Source organism: Podarcis melisellensis, assembly GCF_964234715.1.
Source record: "Podarcis melisellensis genome assembly, chromosome: 3".
NCBI classification, from domain to species: Eukaryota; Metazoa; Chordata; class Lepidosauria; order Squamata; family Lacertidae; genus Podarcis; species Podarcis melisellensis.
This window is the reverse complement of record NC_138530.1, coordinates 51809827-51837387: the sequence shown is the minus strand read 5'-3', so window position 1 is coordinate 51837387 and position 27561 is coordinate 51809827. Positions and strand designations below refer to the sequence as shown.

At 40.0% G+C, this 27561-nt stretch overlaps 1 protein-coding gene across 2 annotated transcripts in view; it reads left to right on the top strand.

The window, feature by feature from the left end:
- The window catches only part of PACRG (parkin coregulated), a 211777-nt gene that overhangs the window by 21449 nt on the left and 162767 nt on the right, over positions 1-27561 (top strand). For both annotated transcript variants that reach the window (XM_081906972.1, XM_081906971.1), the window contains exon 2: positions 15931-16065. In XM_081906972.1, the coding sequence (XP_081763098.1) occupies positions 15931-16065 (135 nt within the window). The remainder of the gene's footprint in view (positions 1-15930; positions 16066-27561) is intronic.

The window sequence follows — 27561 nt, the reverse complement described above, 5'->3', positions numbered from 1 at the left end:
TGAAACTGTTCTTAACCTGAAGCACCACTTTAGCTAATGGGGCCTCCAGTTGCCGACGGGCCGCTGGAGCATGATTTCTGTTCTCATCCTGAAGCAAAGTTCTTAACCTGAGGTACTATTTCTGGGTTAGCGGAGTCTGTAACCTGAAGCGTATGTAACCTGAGGTACCACTGTACCTTGTTATAAGATGCTACTATTTAATGCATTGTTTCGCAAACCAGTTTCACACCTATCGGCTTCCTTACGCCATTTGTAGTTCACCTGTGGCCAAGGTTTGACCACCTTTGCAGAGGGTAAAGACATGTCCACCTCATCAACTTGCCCTGGTGGGGACACAAACAGAAACTAATTGAAGCTGTGCTGATGTGAACAGCTGGGGGGTGGGGGAAGATCTGTGAATGCACTACACTTGAAGGTAATGTGAACACACTCATAATCTTGCAGTTTGCTTGTTCACTTGAGTAATATACCAAGTCTGTTCTGGATCCCTCCCATTTTGCAATCTAAAGGGGAAAATAACATCTGAAGGCTGATTTTCATCAGTACTTTGGATTACTAATCATTTTTATTATTATTAAAAAAACTTTTCAGAGGTTTGTGCATTATGTCCTCTGACTAGGTTCATACTTCTTCATGAGAACTGAAGATCATTAATATACGTTTGTTGCTTCTTTCAGTTTTAATGTTTAGAATGAATCGATAGGCAAAGCATCTGAAATAAACAAAGCAATATATTAAACAAGCAAGTCTAATTAGCAGTTTTAACATGCACTTTAAATGCATGTACTCTGCAATAATCATTTCTTCCATGATGTTATTTAAGCAATCATGAAATTATATCCTTATTCCTTAGGACAAAAATGTTGATTATAGTCTGTATTTGATGGGAACTTATCAATTTCAAAATAAATATCCTTTCTCATACTTGTTTCATGTATAGTTGCCCTTGCCAACCTTGCATGAAAGAAATTTAATAATGATTTACAAATATTAATGAAAAAATAACTTTAATAACCTGTTAGCCAATATTTTCTACTTCATTTACTTAATATATGACTGTTAGATGTTTTGGTTCACTATATTTTCACCTAGTACAAATGATTATGAAATCATATACTGTATTATATGTTTTATATATGAAAGATTGCCATCAGTAAACTTTTTGGAAACATATGCTATCACCTATAAACAACTATTTCTTACTTAAATGCAATAATGCATGATGATATGTTATGATTGTAAAGTTTCTTTAGAAGCTAGGAAGATAATTTTTGTTTCATACGAAATTTAGAGATCATTAACCAGTCTTAACCACTGCCCTGCCCAAATTTACTCATCTTTATGATTTTTCTGACCGAAGTCAATGGAAATTAAACATGGTTAATTAGATCACGCTGATTTGTACCTCTCTAAATATTCATTCTCAGCTGTAGTGGTAAAAAGTGGTTTCTGCTGCTGCAACCTAATTTTTATTTATTATATTTATAGTCCACATTTCTTTCAAGGAACTCAAAGTAGTGTACACCATGGATCTCTCTGCTCTCCATTTTATCCTCACAACAACCCTGTGAGGTAAGCTAGGCTAAGAGACAATGAATGGCCCAAGGTGAGCTTCATGACTGAGTGTGGGATTTCAAGGTTCGTCTCCTAGATCCTATTCTGACACTTTAACCACTATACTATACCAGCTACCAACCTAGCAGTTCAAAAGCATACCAGGCGTAAGCAGATAAAGAAGTACTGCTGAAGTGGGAAGGTAAGCAGCATTTCCATGTGCTCTGGCACTCGTCACGGTGTCCCATTGCACCAGAAGCAGTTTAGTCACACTAGCCACATACCTGGAAAGCTGTCTGCGGACAAATGCCGGCTCCCTCGGCCTGAAGCGAGAAGAGCGCCGCACCCCATAGTCAAGTTTGACTGGACTTAACTGTCCAGGGGTCCTTTACCTTTAGCTTACTATAACACATTGACACATTTGTCAAACAAGGCAATGCTATTAAAAATCAATTTGTAGTATGGATTTTCGTGTTGCTAAATCACACCTGGGGCTGGCTGAGGGTTTCCTTCGGTGTGAGTTCATGAAGAAGCTGAGGCTATTAATTGGATCCCATAGTAGACCAAGCAGACACGTATACCAGTGAATGCAATATAGCCCACCCTGTGACCAGAAGAAGTAGTTACAACAGTAGCAGAAACTCAACAGCAGTAATGGAGATGAGTCGAGGGATTGTAAAGGCTGGAACTAGATCTGTGTTGGATGAGCATTGCTTTCCTTCATCAGCTTCAATGAAGAGTTGTTTGAGGCTGGTGGAATGAAGAGAGGTGAATAAGCTTTCTAGTATATAAGCTGCAAGACTTTGAGAAGTTTACAGTACAAGAGCTGGTAATAAAGAAGCGATAAACAGCAATGTGAAACACATTTACTTCTGTGGTATTCAGAATATAGTTAATACAATTATTGTCAACCATGTTAAACTGTGTTTCCCATATAACACTTGACACCCTTTGGGATTGTGCGATGGCTAAGTTCAGCCAGGAGGCTTTAGTTTTTGAATTGTTTTCTATCCACTGTAAGATAAAGTAGCCACTGACGGAAATTCTGCAGTTGTTTCTTAAGCTGTATTCTAATTAGTCACTATGCCAACATTTTAGAACTTGTTTTATGACCAACTTGAAATAATAATTTCTACTAATAAAAGTCACACAATTTCTATCTAGAGTAATCACAGTCTTAAAATGGTGCCATCCTTGTTTTTTCTTTTGTTTATGTTAGAGCAGAATGCATATTTCATAGTAAATCTGCATTGTTCCTGTTTTTACACTGCATTTCAGAGCTTTGATTTGTAGAGTTTTACTAGCAATTAATTAGGGTACTTTCCCTCACTTTTATGCACTTGTGGTATTTAATTTCTTGTGAATGTTTATTTAGTACTGTATTCTAACAAGAATGAGAAGGATAAATTGTGGCATTCTTAAGGTGGGGCTGCCTTGTCATGAGGGAGGAAATGTGATTTCTATGCTCCATGCTACTTTGATTAAATAGACTACCACTATAATAACATAAAAGTGTAGCTGGGGCCATAGCCTTGAAGGCAGACTTCAAATAACCAACTAGAAACTGAGTTCTTCTAATGTTACTTATTTCTTCAGTCTCATTTATTCTGCTTAGAGTGAGGAGCTACTCTCTGTCATATTGTGTGCTGTCACTTGAGCATTAAGTTGCTTGGCACATCTGCATTTTCATTCATGGGCACAGCTGTGCCCTGCTTCATGACCCTCCTCTCTGTGTGGCTACTGCAGTAAAACCTTCAACCAACACTTTTTTTGGGGGGGGGATGCAAGAGCACAAAGGCAAAATGCCCAGTGGCATTTTAAGATAAACAAAGCGAACATTTGGGTTCAGGTCTGTCTATCTTATTGTAGCTACCTATAAACAAGCTAATGGACACGGGTGGCGCTGTGGGTTAAACCACAGAGCCTAGGACTTGCCGATCAGAAGGTCAGCGGTTCAAATCCCCGCAATGGGGTGAGCTCCCGTAGCCCGGTCCCTGCTTCTGCCAACCTAGCAGTACGAAAGCACGTCAAAAATGCAAGTAGATAAATAGGTACCGCCCCGGAGGGAAGGTAAACGGCATTTCCGTGTGGTGCTCTGGTTCGCCAGAAGTGGCTTAGTCATGCTGGCCACATGACCCGGAAGCTGTATGCCGGCTCCCTTGGCCAATAAAGCGAGATGAGCGCTGCAACCCCAGAGTCGGCCACGACTGGACCTAATGGTCAGGGGTCTCTTTACCTTTACCTATAAACAAGCATCTTGCCCCTCACATGTAACATGGCAGCACTGACTGTAAGGTGTTACAAGAGGGACCAAGGACACTTAGCCGTGAACAGTTCAACTTCAAAGGCCTTGAGCAAGGTAGGCCTTGATTGGCATGTGACACTTAGCCAGCCAGTAGAATGCGTGACACGTAGCCAGGAAAGTGCCCATGGACTTGAGGACAGCCTCCTTTCTGTGACTGAGAATGGGAGAGATGGCTAAATGTGAAGAGACAAGAGGAGTGACCTGGGGAAGGAGAGATGTTGGCTATGCCTGTAAAGAGGAAAATCCATCTAGGAGCTCATGAAGGTCAGGACTGGGCATACAAGCACAGGGCCAGGTAAAGAGGCACAAGGCAGGAGGAGGAAGATAGTGGTTTCATTGATAGGGGATGAACCAAATGAAATGGGTAGAGCTTATTTCAGCCTAAGAAACAAAATACCCTGCAAATTTGTGGTGAATCATAATAGATAAATGGGAGGTGAGTCTATCTCTGTTTGTCTTATATAGAAGCATTAATGTGGCAAATGCAAAACATAACTTGGGCTAGCAACTCTTCTCAGTACCAGTCCCCTCCCCTCTGTTCACATGGTACATGTAGATTTTTACTGAGGAGAAGACTTTCCAGGCCTCTGTATTTCTGCCCCCATTGCAGTGTGTGCAGTGTATGGAATATGGTAGGTGGCAGAATTGTCTTTATGCAGTACCATAAATATACATCCCTTAAGTTGGTAAGGTAAACTTTAATTAGGAATTTTTGCATTCGTTTTTGGTACTATTAAAAGCTATCCTTTTACGCATTATTGCTTAATAAAGATAGCAAGGCAGAGTGACAGTGAAAATAAAACATATACACACCAGTGCCTTGCATTTCTGCCATAAAAATATTGCATACTATGAAGAAAAATAAATATGTAATCTGTCCTTAGCTTTTGCATGATAGCAGCAAGAGAATGATTGATATTAGGTTAGTCATTTATTGGTGGCTCATCTGTGTTTTATTTCTGATCCTGTCAGACTGAAAAAAACTACCGGTTTTATTAAACCTGGTGATGTACTCCATACTTGTACTTTTATTACCAGTTTGAGAAGCTACAAAATATTGGCACTCTTTAATAACAAGCACTTGATGTTTCCTTGTGTCAGCAAATTTCTTAGATTAATACCTTCTGTTTGATTGATAGAAGCCTACTGTGCGTTTTATAAGGTTCTGAGGTACTAATTTCACAAGCCTGTTATAGTAAAACTTATGTGATTCCAAGTGTGTATGCGCATGCACACAGACAGATAGACACACACACACACACACACACACTTTACTTGAATAACGACTTCCTTCTGTGCTGCACTGATTAACTACAATATCTTCTTTTCTTCAAAACCCCTGGGAAGTTACCATTAGTTCTTGTCAATCAGACGGCTGTACAATCAAATATTGTTCCATGCTAGTCCAATTCTTATTTCTATGAATTGGATAGCTACCTACGATTTAAGTTTATGAGTTTAATTTTTTTTAAAAAAATGTCACCAGTTTTATTGGATAGCAGAGCAGAAAAACAAAACTGAAAGAAACAACATGCCGCCTTTTAACTTTAAGTTAAAGTTAAGTGTTATGCAAACTTGCTTGGAGAGCCATAATGCATTACTTTGTCAAAATCATAGGTACCTCTAAATATTGTTCAGACTGCAAAAGCAAGTTACAGCACAAAAGGATGCCAACAGATTTATATAAGCAACAGAAGGATTAGAAAGATACTGTGACAGTGCAAATTAATTGCAACTTTAGTGATGTAGTCCTCCTTATGACCCTTAAATTGGTGCTTCAGTAGCATAGCTGCAACTGGACACAATGTGCCCCCTTGTTATTATGTTACTTGTTAATCACACCATAATGATTCTCTGAGCAATATGCAATAAAGGTTTATTGATTGCGTCACTTTGGATGCATTTTGTGGAAAGTGGTATAGAAATCCTTAAATAAATGAAATGAATATCTATAGCTTTATTTTGGGCACTATATCCATAGCCTGGATAAGTATACAATTTGGGCCATAGACATTTCCCATATACCTCCTTATTACCCTGTATATTCAAATACATATCTAACAGTGTTTCTAAAAATCAATAGATTCCTTATAATAATAAGCACAGTGCATAACATTGTCTTGAAAAAATTTGTCAGCATTGCAGTGGATCACATTCTTAAACTACTATTGAGTTGTAGAAGCAGTAGCTTCACCTGTAACCACCATTTGCAATTACATGCACACACACACAAGACAGGAGGGAGGGCATGTGCGAGAGAGCACCAGGTGTTTTGACACTAATATTAATAGTAACTCAAAGTCAAATGTAGTTTTCTAACTAGCTGTCTTTTTGACCACTTTAATTCATCACTGGATTGACAGAGATATAGGGCAATTTCCAGTTCTGTCCTCTCCATTGACAGAAGACCAGCATTGGTTACCACCCAGTGTAACAGAAATAAATATATTTGATATGACAGAAAGGTATGTTATATATTTCTGCATATTTCAAGTTGTAGTTTAATATGATTATTCCCCAATTTATATTTTACAGGTTTGTCTGTTAATATTTTTTCAGTTGTATGCTGTACATTATATGCTGACATTTCACAGGCAATAGAGGAGTAAGTTAAAAGAAAGAAATGTGAATATACTTCTAAAAACCCTTTATTATGTAGGAGCTTGTGCTCTCTAAAGAATTTTAGCATGTGCCAGTGTCATATATTCTGAACATTGGGTGCTTAAAAAGGGCATTGAGCTCTCACATTAAAATATTCATTGAGTGAAAGAGAAAGTGAGCTATAATAATCTTCTGATAGGGGGGAAATCTCAAAGCTGTGTTTGACAATAGAAGACTGGTGAAAGTGATCATCATTGCAAGGGATAGAGCCCAGGAACAGACTCTGCCTCTGCTACCCAGTTGAAGTCTATAGAGAAAAAGAATACATTTAAATGCTGTGCTTTATTCCTTTCCAACTTTTCTCATTTGGCCAACACACATGTCTGTGGCCTTAATTGCTAGATGTGACAGTGCATTAGCCTGGCTGTCTCAGCTGCTCAGGTCTTTTATCAAACGCACTAAGACAGATGCTAAATAGTAAGTACTAAATTGAGATCTTTGATTCTCTCGAGATAGAGTTGATAAGAAGAAGCCCACTGGTGCTAATAAAAAATGTGACCCTTTTTACATTTAAGAGGAAGAAGTGGATAGTGTTTTAAGAAGCGATATACTAGGAGATATATTCATTTTTCCATCTTTTCCATCTTTGTAGCATGGAGTTGAAATACTTACATTAGAGTTGAAGTACTAATACATTTCCAAGGATTAATTTGACCCAGAGTGTTTAGGACACAGACCTTTTCAGGACACAGAACTTCTTTCAGTGTCAGAGTTAAGACTGGAAGATACTTTTAATACATAAGAATGACCTCCAAGTATGTGCCATGGTCAATGGCCTCCAATGTAAAATTAAGGGAAGGTTTCTGAGTCAGAAACTGTGACATGCAAGGTAGGCCTTGTGTTTGAGGTTGCATTGCTTTGGTCAAGAAATAATTCTAAATATGGACCATATTTTAGCAAGGGCTAACAGGCTAGCAGCATGGGCCCTGTCTGTAGGCTCACTCTGAAGGAAGCCGGGACACTGGCAAAGGGTTCGTTAATCTTCTCTGCATTCTGAAGAGCAGCAGAAACCTCAGTATTCAGCATTGCCCTTAGATACTGACTCAGGCAAAGGGCTCTTGGAAAGTGGCTGCAGATGGAGGAAGGATGTTATTGGGTTTGGGAGTTATGCTAGAGTCCAGAAGGAACACCCCCACCCCAGCTGTTTATTCTTACTTTAATATTGGTAACATTGTGTGAGCATTCTGGTTATTCAGGACATAAATGTGAACAAAGACACTTCCGTGCCACTGACATTAGTCCTCCCACCTATTATAGATTGTTCCAAGCAAACAAGCAGTAAAAATGGCCACCATGCATACATGGACAAAATACTGCCCTTTTTGACAAGAAGCAAGGTGGCTTGAGAATCAGGGCTTGCAGTAGTGTAGATGCAAAGGTTTTGATCTCAGACACAAAACAACTCCACTCCTGCTGCTTTATTTGAAGATACGTGCTAATGTGGCCAGAAGTATTATGCACACTATCACTTTCCAAGATCTTCCACCCATGTCTCCTATGGCTAATGGGAAATTGGGATTGTAATGCTAAAGAACCTACTTTTCTCACTTTACCTTTATGCCATCTCAAGTCTCTTTGAACCTGCTAGGGTATACAAGACATAGGATTGTGCTATCAACCACTTCAAAGGAACGCTCCTCTTCTGCCTTACTAATTTGCAAACTGAATTTTCCCACCATTCTTTGGACTAGCTATTTTTCTCTTGTGTTCTGTGGCTGCTGCTTTGGCAATATTTGTGCTTAATAGTTAGCTAAGGATTTTATTTATAAATTGATTTCCTTTTGGCTTTATTCATGAACGGAAATCTGATGAAAACTGACAGTAATGGAATTGAAAAAAGTAAAATAAAGGTGCAGAAAATGACTGCTATAGCCTTATGAGCAGTACACCAGAAGACTGACAGAACATTCCTATTCCTAGCTGAGGAAGCAGCTGGGCAAGGCAATGCATCAGTTCAATTGCTGCAATTCAAGTCCTGCCACTTATGCTGACCAGGTTGGAAGGTGGGGGATTAATTATTGCTGTATAGGTTCCAGGCTGGTGCTGCTGGATGACCTAAGTCAAGTCCCCTTCAGGGAGATAGACCAATGGAGCATCTTTAGATCCATGTCTGGCTCAGCTATACCACTGCCCTGCCCTGTAACTCTCTGTTTGGGAGCCCTATACTCCCATGTATAGAGCACCACTGGTGGTAGCTTCTCAACCACCTACATTTTCAGCATGCCGCACAGAGCGACACAACCCCCCACTCCCCCTCTGCTGGTAGAGCCAAGCAGAGGGACAACTTCACATTTCCCTAGCCTCCTCCTCCAGCATCACAGATCAGGGTCTTAGGATTGCTCTTCAAGTTCTTTTTCAACAGTTTGAGTATGCATGTTGATGGAAATACAGAAGAATATTCAGGAATATTCAGGAAGTAAAGAAGGGATAAAAAAACTATTAGTAGTAGATAAATTATTCTGCATCAAAATGCCAACAATAGTTTATGTTGTTTTTGTTCTTTCCTTTCTTTGTAGCATGAGATGCACAGACACAAATATTAGAGGGATTGGAAGAATATTTGAGGATAAGCTTAGAATTCAAAATGAGACTTGGACTGAAAAATATTAAATGTAATTCAGCTGGGAAGAAGTTATATAAAGTAGAATTTATAAAGGAAACACAAAATGCTAGACGGGAATATGGTTTGCTAAGGAGATTATGTTTAGTGGACAGCAATCTGAACTATTTGGGTTTCAAAAAACAACAACATAAATGTCATTTTGCATTGCATGGACAAATGTACTGGAAATGTCATCAGCACATCATAAATAGTACAATTTTTCTCAGCATATGTTAGGTTTCTGCTAGAATAATACATCCAGCATTTGCAAGCTACACCTAGGACACATAACTGACTTCTTCAGATATTTATGGTTTACATTTTTTACATACAGTGCAGTCCTGTGCATTTTACTCAGAAGTCAATCCCACCATATTTCTTTTGACTTGCTCCAAGAGAAGTACATAGAATACACTATGTTTTTATTCATTCATTTAATGAAAAATAATATTCTCATTTGCAAGTTGCAAACAAATAATGGCCTGGCTCAAACATAATGTTAAGCCATGGGGTGAAGTTCAATATTCCACTCATCTAATTATTCCATTTGTGGAAGCATTGCAGCTTGCCAAATGAAACTATCCCATCTCTCTTCCTCCTGCATACTTTTCTGTAGGTTCTCCAGACCCAACCATGAAGCCAATTGCAAAAGGAGAAGAACAGGGGAAGTCAAGTTGTGCACACAGAAGTCCTTCTTCAGTGCTTCTGCTGATGGGGCTGGTTTGTTTGTCCAAAAGCTGCCAAGCAGCTTAATGATAGTTTGCTTACTGCTAGCTAACAGCATTCTGAAGTCATGCTTTGCTGTTGGCTTATGAGCCTTGGTTTGTTTTATCTATGGCTTGGGGTTGTGTCAAAACCCAACATCTTTCCTTAATAATGGCTTGCTTGGACATCACATCCCAGATGCTCACCAACTTGCAATAACAGGCAACAACAGTTGCAAAACTAAATGAACTTTGGAGAAACAATGGGGTTGTAATCCACATAAATCATAGGCAGAGTAGCCCCATTAAAATCAATTGACATCACTGGCTTCAGTCCATTAATTTGAATGGATCTATTCTGAATAGAACTTAGCAAGGGTGCCATCTCACTCTCAGGATTGTGGGTGCCTGCTGCCACAATGTGGACGTGTGACGTCACATGCACGTACCTGCATGTAGTGCATGTGATGTCACATGCATTATATGCAGCTCTCTGTGTGTGACATCACACATCTGTGTTGCGGTGGCCGGCAGCAACTCCTCTTACACTTCCTCTCTGCAGCCTCTCTGCAACCCTTTTCTGCATCCGAGATCCCCCTTCTCCGGAAAAGGGTGCCTCATTTGCTGGCTGCAGAGGGCAGAGCTGAACTGCTTCTCTCCTGGAGGCAGTGCCGTTGCCGCCTGACGGCTTTTCTCATTGACTTTATGGGTGTCCGGCTCCCACAATTATATTATTGTGGGTGCCCAAGCACCCACGGCACCCTGGATTTGGCTCCTATGGAACTTATGGTAGTTGGGCACAATCCATGGTTTCATTGACTGACTGGGACTACTTGTGAATATTCCTTATACAAACCATGACTTAGTTTGTAGAATGTCATAATACCACGTAAAAGAAATGTTGGTGCTACTAAATTTCTACAGTATTACAATGAAGTTTCAAATAAACAGACCCCCCCAATCCCTTTTTGTTTACAAATGCTAGGACACAAAATACATCTCCCCTGATCCAGCAGGAAAGACCTGGAAACATATATAGTCTTCATGCTCATCTTTACGATATTGAACTGGCTGGCTGTGTCTCTTAAAGTGATCCATATATGTTAGTGTGCATCATTAGTTACACAGGACTACAACTGGATCAGGGGCAATACTTTTTCTTAATACAGTGGTACCTCAGGTTACATATGCTTCAGGTTATAAGAACAGAAATCGTGCTCTGGTGGTACGGCGGCAGCAGGAGGTGCCATTAGCTAAAGTGGTGCTTCAGGTTGAGAACAGTTTCAGGTTAAGAACAGACCTCTAGAACGAATTAAGTACTTAACCCGAGGTAGCACTGTAAAGTAAGTGGGAACCCAAAGCTTAGGAAAGGAATATTAGATGTTTCAGATCTTTTTCTTTATGTTCTATATCAAACGATTGTTCAGCCCTGTATCTGGGAGTAAATCAGACTTAAATCAATGAGACTGACTGCTGAGTAAACATGGTTAGTATTAGAGTTTAAGGGTTGTTATTGTTCAGGTTTAATTGAGTTTTAAGAAGTAATAAAAATGCTTTGGGGACCATCTGATTAATAAAAATCTGATATACAAGTATGTTTCACTGTTTATTTGATTTTTGTGTGACTTGCACATGAATCTTCTATACAGTTCTATTCAAAATGCAATTAATTAAAGAGATTGTTTGGTTCCCAAATGGATGTTTATCTGTTACACAATTAAAGAACACCAGATGGAGGGGAAAAATAACTTTGCTGACAAATGTGACTCTATAGTAAAGCCAGCTTAATCAAGCCAGTTGATTCACAAATGGAAACTTGCACAAATACGAATAGCCTGAACAGTTTGTTTTGTAAGTTACACTTGCCCTCAGGCAACTTTGCAATATTTAAGTGCTGAGCAGCTATGAGGATCTAAGCTAATGTTTAGGACTAAAGGAATTTAGTGAATCAATAGGCAGAGCTGGTTTAACTGATGAATGAAACTCTCTCACACCCCATATAGTAATATAATAATAATTTATTATTTATATCCCACCCATCTGGCTGGATTTCCCCAGCTACTCTGGGCGGCTCCTAACAGAATATTAAAAATGTGATAAAACATCAAACGTTTAAAACTTCCCGAAACAGGGCTGCCGTCAAATGTCTTCTAAAAGTCAGATAGTTGTTCTTTCCTTGACATTTGATGGGAGGGCATTCCACAGGGTGGGCGCCACCACCGAGAAGGCCCTCTGCCTGTTTCCCTGTAACCTCACTTCTCACAGGGAGGGAACCACCAGAAGGCCCAGGCATGTAGTGAGACAGAAGCAACCAGCATAATAATCTTGTGGTGTGCTCTGATAAAACACATACACACCAATGCATGTTCACAAATGTAGGTTGGTTCAACTCAACACATACAGCTTTCTTGCCCTTGTCAGACAACTGAGGAATGCCCATAACAGTTGGAGAGAGCATGAATGCCCACATGCTCCAAGGTCACTGGCCCAAATAGATATACCTCTGATATCCGCACATTAGATTCAGGATGAAGCAGAGCTATGCCCCTGGGAGATAATGTGTGATGAGCAAAGTAAGAAGAGTGGAAGAGGTCTCCCCATGACAATGTACCCAGCCCTCTAGGATAGGAACTACACAAGAGGAGTCATCCCACATCTGCCTCTTCTGAACTTCGGAGGGATGGAACCCAGAAGATAGAAAGGAGAAGCACATATAAAAGGGTAACCCAATCAGTGAACAGAAAGAGTATAAGCAAACAAGGGCTCCTCCCGTACGCTGCACACATGCAGGCCACATGTTCCACCACATCTTCACCAACAGAATGGCTCTGCTGATGGCATGTTTTGCCCATATATGTATCACAGTAGCAGCATCTCTGACATTTTGCCAGCATAGCAGGGCTTCTACAGTATTCTATAGCTTTTCAGCCAGGGATTTTCAGTTTAGTATTGTACCCTTAGTTACTTATATTCCTTTATCATTTCTTTTAAGTATTTGTAAGTATTTGTATTACCTTACAAATAATGTTTTAAAATTTGTTGTTGTTGTTGTTGTTGTTGTTGTTGTTGTTGTTGTTGTTGTTAAGATTTAAGGTAGCATTTCTCCTTTATACCATATGCAGTAAATAAAGGCAAAACACTAAACAGACGCATGTAAAAATAAATAAATCATTTTTTAGCTCTTGGATAACAAAGAAATATGCTAACTTCTGTAAAAACGCAATGCCCTGTGAAACTTCCTTGAACACCTGTTAAATATTTGCTGTGAGACTCCTGAGTCGCCATTATAACTTTTTAGACGGGAGCATATTTTTATATGCTGTTTCATACATCTGCCTATAGGAATATATGCAATACATGTGACTGGTGGGCCTATTTAATGTCATTAACATGTGAGAAATATTCATCAAGTAAAACTAGTAGTTGTGTAAATTATGCTTAAGCGGTCTGAGACAGCTTGCTTCCTTGATTTTAATGTTTCATTTATAAGTATGGAATTAAAAAATGGTTTAGAGTATGTAGTCACATAACATTGTATTTTTTGGAAAATTCTTTAGTACTAGTCTCTGTAAATGATGGGACTAATGATACTCCAGGAAAAAAAGCATAAGGACTATACTAGCTAATGTGGGTGCAAAACTGAATTCCTATTTATTTAGTTTCTATACTGCCCTTCATTTGAGGATCATTTGAGGGTGGTTTACCAAAAAAGGGCAAAAATAAATGTTATAAGCTTTTGTAAAATTATTGCCTTGAAGGGAGACATGCATAGAAGGAGCCTCATGTTTCACATGATTAAGTCCCATTGTGTTGTATTGCTTTCTCCAGTTCTCTCTCTCAAGGGCTAGTTCTGTCCCCTCAGTTTATGTCCTCATTTGGGCACACTGGCCCGTCTGCTTATTTGAGATATGACATTTGAAACCAGCCCATTAGGGTTCATTGTATAGGAGATAAGAAGAAAATGAGCTAACGTTTGTTCTTTGCATTCATTTAGCTTCTAACCAGATGTGTGAGATTTTCAGTGATTCTAAGACTGTTAGCCACTAACTTCCAATTAATCTAATTTGCATTAACTGGAATAGTATTATAATTTCCATTTTCCAATTGCGATGATTCACAGAAGAATCAAGTCACGTCTCTCTTTCTTAGCTGTGACTTTCTGCAAAGTGAACAGCTTAACTGTAAACTGCTCTAGTTATGCTTCATTATATAGTTTTGTCAGCCACAATCTTGAAAACTGTTGGGTTTTCCCCCTTGCACAACTTTCCCCTCCCATGACATCTTGCAAACTAGTTTTGAAAATCCTCTGTTTTAAAAGCAGAATACTATCCAGCTTACTGTTCAATAAATCCCAGAATTTGTCCCCAGTTTTGCACTTTTAATCATGACTAAGACTGCAATCCTATCCCCACTTAGGTAAAGGTAAAGGTACGGTACAGTATAGAAAGGTACAGTATAGAAACATACGGGCCAGTCTTGATAGACTCTAGGGTTGTGCACTCATCTCACTCTAGAGGCCGGGAGCCAGCGCTGTCCGCAGACACTTCCGGGTCACGTGGCACTCCGCCGCGGGGATTTGAACCGCCGACCATGCAATCGGCAAGTCCTAGGCGCTGAGGTTTTACCCACTGCGCCACCCGCGTCCCTTTTACCTGCATCCCCACTTACCTGCGAGTAAACCTGATTAAATCCAATAGGACTAAACATGATTTGGATTTCACTATAATGCTGCAATCCTGTGCGCATTATTTTGGAGAAAATCCCATTGACCTCAGTGGAATTTACTACTGAGTAGGATAGGGTTGCATATAGGAGAGGGTTGCATATTTCAATGAAACTACTGGATTTATTTATTTTTGCTCTTGCTACTTTTTATGGGGCATGACCCTGAAGTGTGTAGTTTGCAGAGCTATAACTTTAGTTATTCCGAATAGGATTCCTCGCAAGAATCCTTTGTTAATGCTTTGTTAATTTTTTATTCAGGAGTTTTAAACTGAGATGCCATTTTGGATGCAACTTTATGCCTATGCAATACTGCCCTGAGACATGCGGGTATAGGGTGGTGTATAAATTCAACAACAACAACAATAATACACACCTCCCCTGGAATTATTATTATTATTATTGAATTTATACACCACCCTATACTCACAGGTCTCAGGACATTAAGGGATGTGGGTGATGCTGTGGGTTAAACCACAGAGCTTAGGGCTTGCTGATCAGAAGGTTGGCTGTTCGAATCCCCGTGAAGGGGTGACCTCCCGTTGTTCGGTCCCTGCTCCTTCCAACCTAGCAGTTCGAAAGCATGTCAAAGTGCAAGTAGATAAATAGGTACTGCTCTGGTGGGAAGGTAAACGGCGTTTCCGTGTGCTGCTCTGGTTCACCAGAAGCGGCTTAGTCATGCTGGCCACAGAAGCTGTACGCAGGCTCCCTTGGCCAGTAAAGTGAGATGAGCGCCACAGAGTCATCCGCAACTGTACCTAATGGTCAAGGGTCCTTTTACCTTTACCCTGGAATTATATAACTGTACTCAGTACTTTTTTTCCAAAAAAAAATGTTTAGGGTTACTCTCATTTACCTACTCATATTGAAATACTGCCCCAATGAGGCCAAACTTAGATTCACAAAATGTTTAGGGGTATGCGTACCTCTGCGTATCCCCAGAAAAAAGCACTGTCTGTACTACCAACTCCCAATGTACAATTTACCTCCTCTCCTAGTACAAATTCCCAATGGGTATATCACCTCTAATGTGTGCTAAATTTTATGAATAATTATTCACAGATTATGCACCTGATGGTTAACATTTTCATTTTAAGTCTGTTTTAAGCCTGCTCATGAAGTGAAATGCCATTGCAAACAAAATCATGTGTATTCATTTGAAAACCACCTTGTGTTTCCTATACCTGCTAATTCTCCATCAAGAAAAACCCTGGGACCAATATTCCATAGAAAACACTGACAGTGAATGTTTGACACTGGTGACATGTGGCACTCTGATTTCTTAGCCAATTTGGTTAAATCTCTAATTTAATCACAAATGTATTTCTTGATACAGACAAATTTTGTGTGATGGGTTTTTAATTTAAATTTTTTTTTTTTAGGTGAAAGGTCCCCCAGCGGCAGGAGCATTTAAAGAAAGACCAACAAAACCTACAGCATTTCGCAAGTTTTATGAGCGAGGTGACTTCCCAATCGCCCTTGAGCACGATACAAGAGGAAACAAAATAGCCTGGAAGGTAAGTCAGGGCGCAGCTGTGACAGCCAGCTGCACTTATTGAAGTGACATCTCTCATTGCCAAAAAAACGTAGGCTTATAAGTAAATAAAGTGGAGTAATTTCTTAGCAAATAGAAGATGGTGGGAGAGCAGTTAGAGAGTGGCCTCCTGAGTCAGCCATCTACCTTGGCTAACAATTAAATTATATGCTGCAAAAAAGGAAAATGACAGAGTTGCTTTGCCTTAGAGAATTGTCTCCTGCTCAATTCATCTCTATTTTTATGAGGACCTGGCAACCCAGCCTATTTCAGGCAGTCCATCAAATGATGGAAGTGGCTGGATACAGTGAGCAGCAGCCATTTATCTCCCCCCAAATTTCACCTTCCTGCAGGACAGTTCCAAATGGAAGCTTTAATTACCTAAATGGATAGGTCAAGATTGCCTGCTCCCTTGAAATGCAGAGCAGAATACAAACGAAGGCAGATTCTCATTCCACGGCTGCACTCCCAGTCTGCAGCATATGTCAGACAGCATAATCGCTGTCATACGTGCCCCTGTTAGAGGCTGACCTCCACTGCTGAAACCATTATGGTTCCGACATCTCTGACAAAAGGTTAATTGGCTTCAAAATAAATGTATTGCCTAATGACTTCATTCTAATGCAGCAGTGTTTCTCTCTAAAAGGCTTGGTGATGTTATTTGTAAAACTTGCCAATCTTTTAAGTAACTAGAGCAGGCTTTTAAATTTAATTTGAAAAATGAATGCTGATCTTTAACCTGCTCTTTCTATTTAATTATTTTGGTTATCAAAGAATGACTTTCCTTTTATGTATGTGTGTGTGTGTTGGGGTGACTGTGTGTGTCTCTGTATGCAATTTATTGGGCTGGGTTCAGATTTTTCTGGAAACAGAATAAAGGATAACCAAAAAATTGGGCATTCTTTGAATGAGGGAGAAAAGACCTAACTTATTATTTGGATGTTTATGTGGGTCCTGTTGAAAATGACCTTAATTTAAGCTGCTGTAGTTTTGTTAATAAAAACAAAAACAGATATGACTAGTAGGGTCACTGAGTGAATAAAAAACAAAAACAGATATGACTAGTAGGGTCACTGAGTGAATAATATTTACCGTATTATTTATGAAATGACTAAACAATTTGTTATGTACAAAACATATCAAACAATTAGATCCTACCTGCAAGTTTTTAATATAATTTAACGGATGCATTTGGCTCCCTTTTTAGATGGGCACAACTAATGATCTAACAGAAAATTGAATTTCTGCTTGACATTAGTAACAGAGTAACAACAGAAGAAAACTTTGTTTTTACTTTCATGGTGGTAACATGCCATCCATTTTATAAGAAAAGTCATGTAGTAGATCATTGAAGATATAACTGAGAATTGTAATGCATGCTTTCTTGTATGATTGCATGTTACTGATTATATAAAGTTTTATATGAATATTTATATGACTCTATCAATTTATGCTTAATTGGTTGTATCCAGTAATGGCTTAAATGAGCAGAAGCATTTTCCAGTGAAGGCAGAGGCACCATTAGATACATCCAATATGTTTTATTTTTTTCTTAAGGCTTATGATCAATACAATAATACATTTGATTTGAATGAATACACAAAGGAAAGGGAATGCAGGGGAGAAGTGGAGAGAAACAGGAATACAAGTATGAAAACAGTTTAACTGAAGTAGATAAGTTTTAAGTTTTTTAAAGTATTATTTTAAAGGGGGGAGCAAGGAGATGTACAGAACAATAAGAAATAATGGGTTTCTTCAGTATATTTAGTCACTGTTTGCCAGGCTGCAAATGCCAGCAAAAGGTAATAAAGTAGGAAGCACCATTTGATCCTATGATCAAATCTGATGAGCTTCTGGCTCCTTTGCATACCGTATTTTTCGCTCTGTAAGACACACCAGACCATAAGACGCACGTAGTTTTTGGAGGAGGAAAACAAGAAAAAAATATTCTGAATCTCAGAAGCCAGAACAGCAAGAGGGACCACTGCGCAGCGATCCCTCTTGCTGTTCTGGCTTCTGGGATAGCTGCACAGCCTGCATTCGCTCCATAAGACGCACACATATTTCCCCTTACTTTTTAGGAGGAAAAAAGTGAGTCTTATAGAGCAAAAAATATGGTAATTTATCCATGCATGTGACAGAGATTAAGGCCTTAACTAATGTGCTGCAAGTCTCAGGGGGGAATATCCAGCACAAGGTGGGAGTGGAGAACCCAGAGCAGCAAGCCTCATCTGTTTTGAAGACCTTAGAGGCCTGCATTCCAAGAAGGCAAACCTGAAGGGAGAAGCTGCAGGAATAATCTTTGTTTGGTGAAGGTGAGACAAGGAGCAGAGAGAGGGCACTCTACTACTTTTGTCCAAGAGGTGCTTGCTCTCCTGGAGAGATATGTGTTAAGAGTATGCCCTGGTTCCTCTGCCTAGAGGCAAAATTTGCCTTAGGGCCATCCTTGTGAAAATCTTGTGTTCCCCTTATGAAGGAGGATTTGCTGAGCTGGGTGTAATAGAAGAGTTATCTTGGGGGGCACTTAATGATGTAATTAGGATTTCCCCTGATTAGCATAATAGGCACAAATAGCTTTCACTGGGGCATGAAGAATGAATGGCACAGGAAAGAAATTTGACCTTACATTCAGTTCGTTGTTCTTTCTTTGGCGACCACTTATAGCCGAGTAAGATTGCCTTCCATGAAAACGGTCTTAACATTGAGTCCATAAGTGACTGTGGAGGCCAATTCTGGATCCGTACGTCCTTCCACAGTGGGGACATAGGTTTTTGGGTGGGAGTTGATCATGGTGAGGGTTTGTCACACGTGCCTTCCTCTTAGCACGTTTCTCCTTTGTGCCCTGAGCCCATAACACCTCTGGTAACGGCTGTTCCCCAATTGGAGCATTCGCAGGCCATTGTTTCCCAGTCATCAGTGCTTATACTACATTTTTTTTAGATTGGCCTGGAGAGCATCTTTAAACCTGTTTTGTTGTCTACCAGTATCTTTTGTCTGAGTCACAAGAGAAGGCTTAAGACATTTAGAGACCTGTCAGCTGCAGAGGACTGTTTGCTAACTCTCAATCTAATCTGGGCACATCTAGACTGAAGAATGAGATAGCAGAGACCTCGCTGATCTGATGCACCTATTTCAGGGTATGCTTTGTGTGTATGTTAACAGGTTTACTTGCTCCTCTGTTGCCTTCCCTGGGTGGCTGCAGGGCTGTGAGGGGATTTGTAGGACAGCATTCTTTCTCCCGAGTTCTTTCCCTTGTCATTGTGGAGCAACACAATGAGGAGACCTGTGTTATCCACATGACCACATTTTCTGTTCATTCCATTGTTGCTGACGTGCAATGCAGTGAGGAGAGTTGTGTTATTAGACTGGACAATTTGTTTCCTGGTGCTGGGTTTTTATTTCTATTGGTTTCTAACACAGTTCCCTTCTACAAGCCCTTGCTTTGTGGTGTGACATGCTGTTGTTAATTGTATGTGTATACAAACATATACCTGAAATGTGCAGTAAGGGAACAACAGTGGAAGGCAACTTTAGCTTCAGTGTGAGTCATTACTTTGGACTTTAAACTGAACTTTATCCAACAGAAAATTGTATTCAGAGTGCACAGGACCCCTCACTGACTTTACCAAAACCACATTTCAAGTGTGGACAAATGCTGGTACTGTGGCACATCTCCAACACCTTAAGTACACGTGATGTGGTCCTGTCCAGTGGTAACTCTCTTCAAGTCATAGGTCTGCACATGCATTAATCTAGTTCTAGAGAAATTTTTTATTTTTGTGGATGTTAATGTAATGTTGAAAAATATTCTGGTCTTTAAAAGAAAAAGAAAGATATTCTGGTCCTATGGGACCTCACTAAAGAGGAATGAAGTTGGATCCTATGGGCACTGATGATGACAAGAGTACCCATGCACTGGTTTAGTTGATGGTCCACAGATTTACACAGCAGGTTCAATTTTCAGAGCAGGTCTCACAGGCAAAACAAGTTATGTGCATCTTGTTGCCCATTGTATAGTGGTTGGTGAATGTCTTAAGAGTGGAAGTATACGAGTGGGCAACTTTTCACAGGCAGCAGCAGGACAAGGTATTCTCTGACATTTCCCCTATCCCATCACCCTAGAATACTTTAAAAAAGCTTTTGAGCCATGCATAAATTTTCCTTGAGCTTCAGCGTTCAAATACAGTAAAATGTAACTTCAAACTAGCAAAGTCTCATGCTAGAGGAACTGAGGAGGTATTTTCTTGAATTCTCACTTCCACCTGCACCCCCCACCCCATTCAACCTCCCTCACTCCAGGAAAACCCTCCAGAGCTGATTTTCAGGGGGCATAGCAAGAATCAATAAAAATAGTCTCCCTTCTCTCTTATGAGTGGAGTTTCACTCTCAGTAAATCTTGATCTAAGCTTTTGAGTTCCTTCATATTTTGGGAACATTGGTTTGTCTTTTGTGTGTGGGCATGAAGGTGGGAATATGTGCCTGATCAGTCATGGGTTCTGGAGGGTGCAAAGAGCAACAGAAAGTGGTTTTTTAAAAAAGGCAACAGCAACCACAAAGCTCCAAAACCAATATAAATCACATCACAGAAATATAAATGCACATAACTTGTTTTGCCTGTGAGACCTGCTCTGAAAATGGAAGCTGCTGTGTAAATTTGTGGACCATCAGCTGGACCAGTGCAAGGGTACATGTGTGCAGTGATCATCTAGGCACCATAGAGAGTCTGACATGATGTCTAGAGTTCTGTGTAAGCAGTTGGATAAGTGGCATTTGCACAACTACATTTATTTGTAGAAGTTAGTCTTACGAAATGAAGGACTAGCGGGGTAGGTGGGGGAAAATGATACTACGTTTGCCACAAATATTTCAGGATTCACATAACTATGCAATATATCACCATTTTGTTATTGTCCTTTATTTTTCCATTCTCTTTGTATGTGATGCATTTCATGATTCATTTTGCACTTGGTTAGTCAGTGGTCCCCCCACCGCCCACCTGCCATCTAGCTCTTGCAGTGATTTTTTTGTAAGAAGATGAACATTACTAATAGTGTGGCTACAAAAACCTTTTCATTCAAGGGTGGTAGGATGTTGAGTGGCTCTGAGGAAAGACTACAAACCATCAAATATCCCTCCCTTATTAACTTTATGTTTTTGCTGATCAGTGGGACATTTTATAGAGTTGAAAGGCGGTGGGGTTCTCTCCTCTCACCCTTTGGCTGTAAATACAGCCAAAGGGCATGCTCTTCCATTTAGTTCAAAGTAAAATGCTTCTAATCAATTCTTTTTTACTTTTGTAAGTGCTTTTGTATGTGTTGATCAATTTTTGAAAATCACTATCTATTGATTCTTATAACTTTCCACTGTTGTTCAATTATTTATGAACCCTGTTTCCAATATAAAATAACTTGAAAGCTCCTGAAATGAATATTTAGTTGAACAAAAACAAGAGTCTTGTGCCCCCTTAAAAGCTAACTGATTTTATTCTAATGTAGTTTCCCTCGCACAATATGAATTAGCTATTAATTAATTTGGTTTTAGATAAATTATGTTGTTTCCCTTGCAAATTTCCACATAATGTCATAATTGAACACGAATATATATAGAAAGTTAACGTCTGTTTTCCAGTGTTCTCAAAACTTCTCCTGTGGTTTAACCCCTTAGGTTATAGTCACTTACCTGGAGTTAGCCCCAGTAAACAGATCTGAGTTTAGGATATTGCAACCAAAGTCTGCTATCCTGTAACCACTTGCCCAGGTGTAAACCCCATTGAACTCAATTAGACTTACACATGAGTAGAGATTTATAGTGCTGGAAGTGAATTCCCAAAAAAACGGTGTTGAAAGGCTTACAGATCAGAAGGCTTTTGAAAAAGGAAAGAAATGAAGCAGTGCACTTACTCAGCAGCAGTATTTTCTTACCTCTTCAGATATAATAAAAACAGGCTGTGATCCACAGGAACAGAGATACAAGACTTGTAATACAACAGGAAGGGAAATGCTAGAATAAATACAGTTTCCTCACCTTGGAACACAATGTATCATTTCTTCTGTCTTTAGCTGATGCTTCCTCAGAGCAGCTGCCTCAGAGATGCTGCCTTGTGGAAGCAAACACATATAAGCAGATTTGAAAAGAGTGTGCTTGATAGTGTCAGTCCATGCAAACAATTAGTGTCAGTCCATGCAAACAAAATTCTCTGCAGTTGCTCTATGAACAATTGTTGCAACGTCCCGGTGTTTCTTTGCCGTATCTGTTTTTCTTTCACGCATACCAAAATTACTTTAGCACAGAAACTAGCTGGTTCCCTGACCTCTGCAATTTGTATTGTAAAATCATTTTATTTTATTTTATTGTATTGCAAAATCAAACAACAGTGATTCAGTGCAGATGAATTATCAATCCACTCTTGAATAAGATAACTAAGGGCAAAATTTAGATTTTATTTATCTATATTATTTGACAAGATGTATATATACCACTTAATCAACAAAAACAATTTAAGCAGTTTTCATATAAATATAAAATATTCTATAAAAATTCTAATGAAATCAAAGATTAAAAACAAATTGGCAAATAAATAAATGAAGCAAATCAGCAAATATGCACAATAAAGATACACGTTAAAAGTGCATGTTGCAATTATATGTGGATAAGAGTGCATCGTTGGGGTTTTTTTAAAATGTATAATGAATTTAGGAAGGCCCCATTTGTACGTGTAATGGTTCTAGGGGTTGCTCATGCATAAGTCAGTGCCAACACCTGGCTGGGTTGCCTGAGTGAACCTTTTCTGTCCGGACAGCCACTCACCCGTGGCTGTCTCAATCGCTGGCAGAATCCGTCAGTGGGCGTTTCTTGAACTTCTTCCAGCAAAGAAGCTCTTTGACACCTAGTCTCCTCCTACTCTCCCTGCGCGGAAGCCTTCTGCGCAAGGAGGGTGTAGGCAGCGGAGGACCCTTACTCTCCCCGCTGGTCCCCAGCAAGGAGTCATGGGACCGCCTCGCCGATTCCCCCATCTGCCCCCCTTCTCCACTAGTGCTACGCTGATTCTCTTCCCCAGAAGATGGGCTGCCTCTCCCCATCCCGGGATGCTCTCTGGGACCCCTCTGGAGCCCACTCTCTCCCTCCGGCCCTGATGGCAGTTCCCTGACAGTAGGCTTGACTTTAGCTGTTAAAACCCTTAATTGCTTTGGTTCCTGGAAATATTATCTTTTCCCATATATAATGTTAAGGTCAATAGATAAAGCATTCATAATTTTTATCTTCCTCAGATGATGGTGGCGATTCTCTGAGTGGATGTTTCATTACATGTCCCAGCAATATTATACAATGAAAGAGGGAACAATCCATCAAACTGAATATTTCTGACATAACTGAAAAAATTCTATACTATCTATAGAATTCAGAGTAATTAGGGAAGTTTTTAATGACTGATATTTTAATTATTTTTAAATTTTTGTTGGAAGCCACCCAGAGTGGCTGGGGAAACCCAGCCAGATGGTCGGGGTATAAATAATATTTTATCTATCTATCTATCTATCTATCTATCTATTTATTTTATTATGCTTGGCACTAATGATCACAGGAGGGTTTAAAAAAATAAAAAATAACTATTCATCACATCACCATCATTTTTGCTGTCTGAGGCTCATAGAACTTTCTCTTCTTCTGTAGGGATGAATGTGATCCATGATATGATATGAGTTGTCTTGGCCCATTTTTTCACTGGCAGGAAGTTATCTCTTTTCGAAAATGCACCTTGGGGGCTGAGACAACCCCCTCAAGTTCTGTTTCCTGCCAGCTCCACTGCATGTTGCATTGCAGACACAGCAAAAGAGGCGGGAACGCCATATTGAAGGAATTTTGTCCCCATTTGTTATTCCTTATTTATTTATTCCCGGCTTTCTGTTTTATTTCCTGGCTGATCTGTTTCCTGAATCCAGCAGCCAGTCACCCTGGTCGCGGAGGTTTAGGGGACCTAAAAAGTCAGCTCCAGCGGTTCCAGTGCTCCCTGAAATCTGGTAAGCCGTAAAAGGGAGAAAGGGAGACCGCTCATGTCTCCCCTTCCCCCCCGGATGCTTCCATTTCCCTCTGGGTGGCTCGTCTGACTGGGAGAGGCCCTGGGTCTACCCGTAGCCTTCCCTGCTTGACCCAGGCCCATCAGGAGCCCTTCAACAGGGGCAGCCATAGGGGGAAGACCTCAAGGAAGCATTCATAGTTGCAACACATTGTTCATTCTTTCCCATTCTTTCATATTTATAATTCAAAACACTGAATGAAATGTTTTTCCTACCTCCTTAAGTAAAGTACCATATTTGTTAAAATAGTGACACATGCATTGATTTAACAGTCGAATAATTTGTTTCTCCTAAAGAACAAAGGATGTTGCCTTGGAAATGCCTATATTTCTTTTTCTTTTAATAATGGACTCTGTTAAAAGTTGACTTCTGGCTGGTAGGAGTGTGTGTGTGTGTGTGCGTGCATGTGTGTGTGTGTGTATGTATATGTATATGTATATATGGCCTGTAAAGGGAAGTGGATAGTTTACCTGACTTTTTTAGTGAACAGCAACAATTTCTCAATTATTAATTCTTCTGTGTTCATCAATACATGTGGTTTAACTAGCATTGTAGAGAAATTGCAGTGTTTTAGAAGCCGATTCTGTGGTTTTGTTTCTTGTTTACAGAATTCAAATCCATCCTCTTATCTGATGCAAATTGTCATCTCTTGAAACTGCACAGAGTGAAAACCTCCTGTATCAGAAATAGCTTTAATTTAAATTTGTTAAATGACCTCTGAAAAATAGATGATTTTTTTCTTCTGCTGAATGGGCTGGTGCTCTCTGCCTGTATAATTTATGTGAGAAATTAGTGCAAATGGTTCACTTTTATGGAGCTGTGCTGCTTGTAGCAAGCCTGCAGAAACAATTTCCCCCCAAGCCTCCATCTGTTCTTCAAACCGGGGCATATGCCATCTCATCGAGCTTGAAAGTCAACTGATTTATAACTCCTGAAAAGTGCATAGATTGAAAAGAAAGGTCGGCTGCTGCTCTGTGACAATGATTTGTTAGGCACTTGGATAAAGACAATTCACATTACTATGGACCCAAGGGGAAACATGCAGTGTTATAAGCTTCAAAATGTGGTAGATTGGCAGCCAGGAGGAAAACAAATGGCCCCTCCTCTTTCAGTTAAAACAGCTACCTCTTCTCCAAAAAGGAAGAATGCCTGGCAGGTAACTGGTAGCATTGGGGCGACATCTTGTTATCGCAGTGTGCTTCAGACCTGATAGCCTTTTCTCCCCCAGCTACAAAGGCTGCCATCTACAAGTGTCTGAGCTTGTTGCACTCTAATCTTTAAACCGCACACGGAAGCATCAGTCTTGAAAGAGCTGCTTGCTGCTTGTCAGGAAGTAAATTTCTCTTCAGTGCTACCTATGGAGCTTTGATAAATTTTTCGATTCTGCCTTGGAGGTGAATCCAAAGACCTGTCCCAATTAGAAACATAATGAATGGCTTGGTCTCTGTCCTATCAGCAATCATCCCCCTTCCTTTTACTCAAGGGCTACAAAGAAAGAAAACAGTTTGGCAGGTAGCAAGCCAAATGAAATTGACAGTGTGACCATCAGGAAAATCAATGTGTGTTTGATGTTTTCATTTGCGCTGGTGCAAAACTGTCTATTCTGATGTGACACTATTAGCGGAAGAATGACTTCCCAGATCACTTTAATCTCATACTGCTTATATTTTTTAATCACCCTATGCTTTCCTGGTGTTCATACACACAACAGATTTTAATCAGCCACTTTGTGTCTCTTCTAAAGGCATGTAAGAGAAATGTGATACCATAACTGCTTCTATATTGTTGCAGTCTACAGTCATAGTGTTGTATTATACAACAGTAGATATTCAGACCCTATTCTCTTGGGCAATGATAATTTCCAAATGCTCTTTTAGGTGTAGCTTAGTAAAGGAGAAACTGGGCAGGTATGTTGAATTGGTTATCAAATGAATCCATTCACTTAGATACAATACTATCTTTATTATTAGGAAGGGTTGGCCTTTCCACAGAAGATCATGGCGGGGTAGAGATGAAGGAAGAAATAGTTGTCTGAATAGTGTAGCAAGCCTTTTTAAAGTGGCAGGGGCACCATTTGGGCTGTGCTTCAGACAGCAAAATGTTTTATGCCAGCACTGCTACCAGGCAACCCGAAGTACAGTAGTTTTTAGGAGACAGCATCATCATTTAGCCTCTCGAGAGTCTTAGTCTGTGTTGTCCTGGTGTTGGAGTGGTCCCCCAGGATTATGTGCTAAATTCATTTTCGCGGATATCAGGGAAAAGCATGGAAAGGCTGTTGTCCCTCGTTCTTCTCTCCCCCCCCCCCAAGTTCATAAAACAATGACTGTAGCATTCTACTTTGCACTTTCAGACTTGTGAAAGCACAATTAGCAAGAGAATCCATTATCACTGACGAGGCCACTATGATTCTCACCATTTCATGGCAACTTTTCTCCTGCCTAGAGCAGGTGTCTTTTGCCTATCCTTGAACTCTTCATCATTCATATAGGACATTTGGACTGGCACTTTATTGCTGGAATTACAGCTGCTGATGCATTTGACCAGGGTTGAGAGTGTAAGCAGGTGCCATAGTATGTACAAGACTACATAATTAGTGTTGGCAGTGCATCTTTAAATTAATGCTGCAAGAACCACAAAGAGTTGGCCACTGCTGTTGCTTGAGAGAGACAGAGTCATACTACCTCTGTCTTCATGAGCAAGATGGGATTAGAATTCCTCTTTAGAAAGGGAGTCAGGCCCATATTCCCCCAGTCAGAAAATGAAATATTCACTGTTTTGTTCTCAGCCTGAGAACAAAGCCGAAGGGATAGCAATAGTTTGCTTCCCACTGTTGTGGCAAAGTGAAGGGCTTTACTACAGACATTATAGCTGCATTAAACTACTGCTGTTCAAAAAGATAAGTGCAATTCACCTCTGGTTTCCTAGGAATGTACAAAAAAAGTTGATTGGTGCATTGCTTCCTTGCTGTGAAGCAATTTGCTGGGCAGGCATCAGAATGTAAGCACTGCCTTGCTGAATCACACCAAGGGTCCAGCATTCTGTTTCCAACGTGGACCATTCAAATGTTTCTCAGAAGCTCACAATTACAACATAAAGGCAATAGACACCCTCCTTGGTTTTGTCCCCAGCTTCTGGTACTTACAAGTATACTGCCTCTGAGCATGGAGGTTTCAGCTTGTAATCATAGTCTAATTCTTGTATAAAATATTCCAGCTGCCAGTTACCATCCCATTTTGCAACTTAATTATGCTCTGAGTGCAGAAGCATGTGTGTGCGTGCACAAACACGCACACGCACATTTGTTCCCCAAATTGGTGAGGTTCACTTGTCCACAATGAGAAACTGAGCCTTTAGTGTCATCGCCTTGTGGCGCAATAGGTCCGTGTGTCTGGCTGTTAACCAGA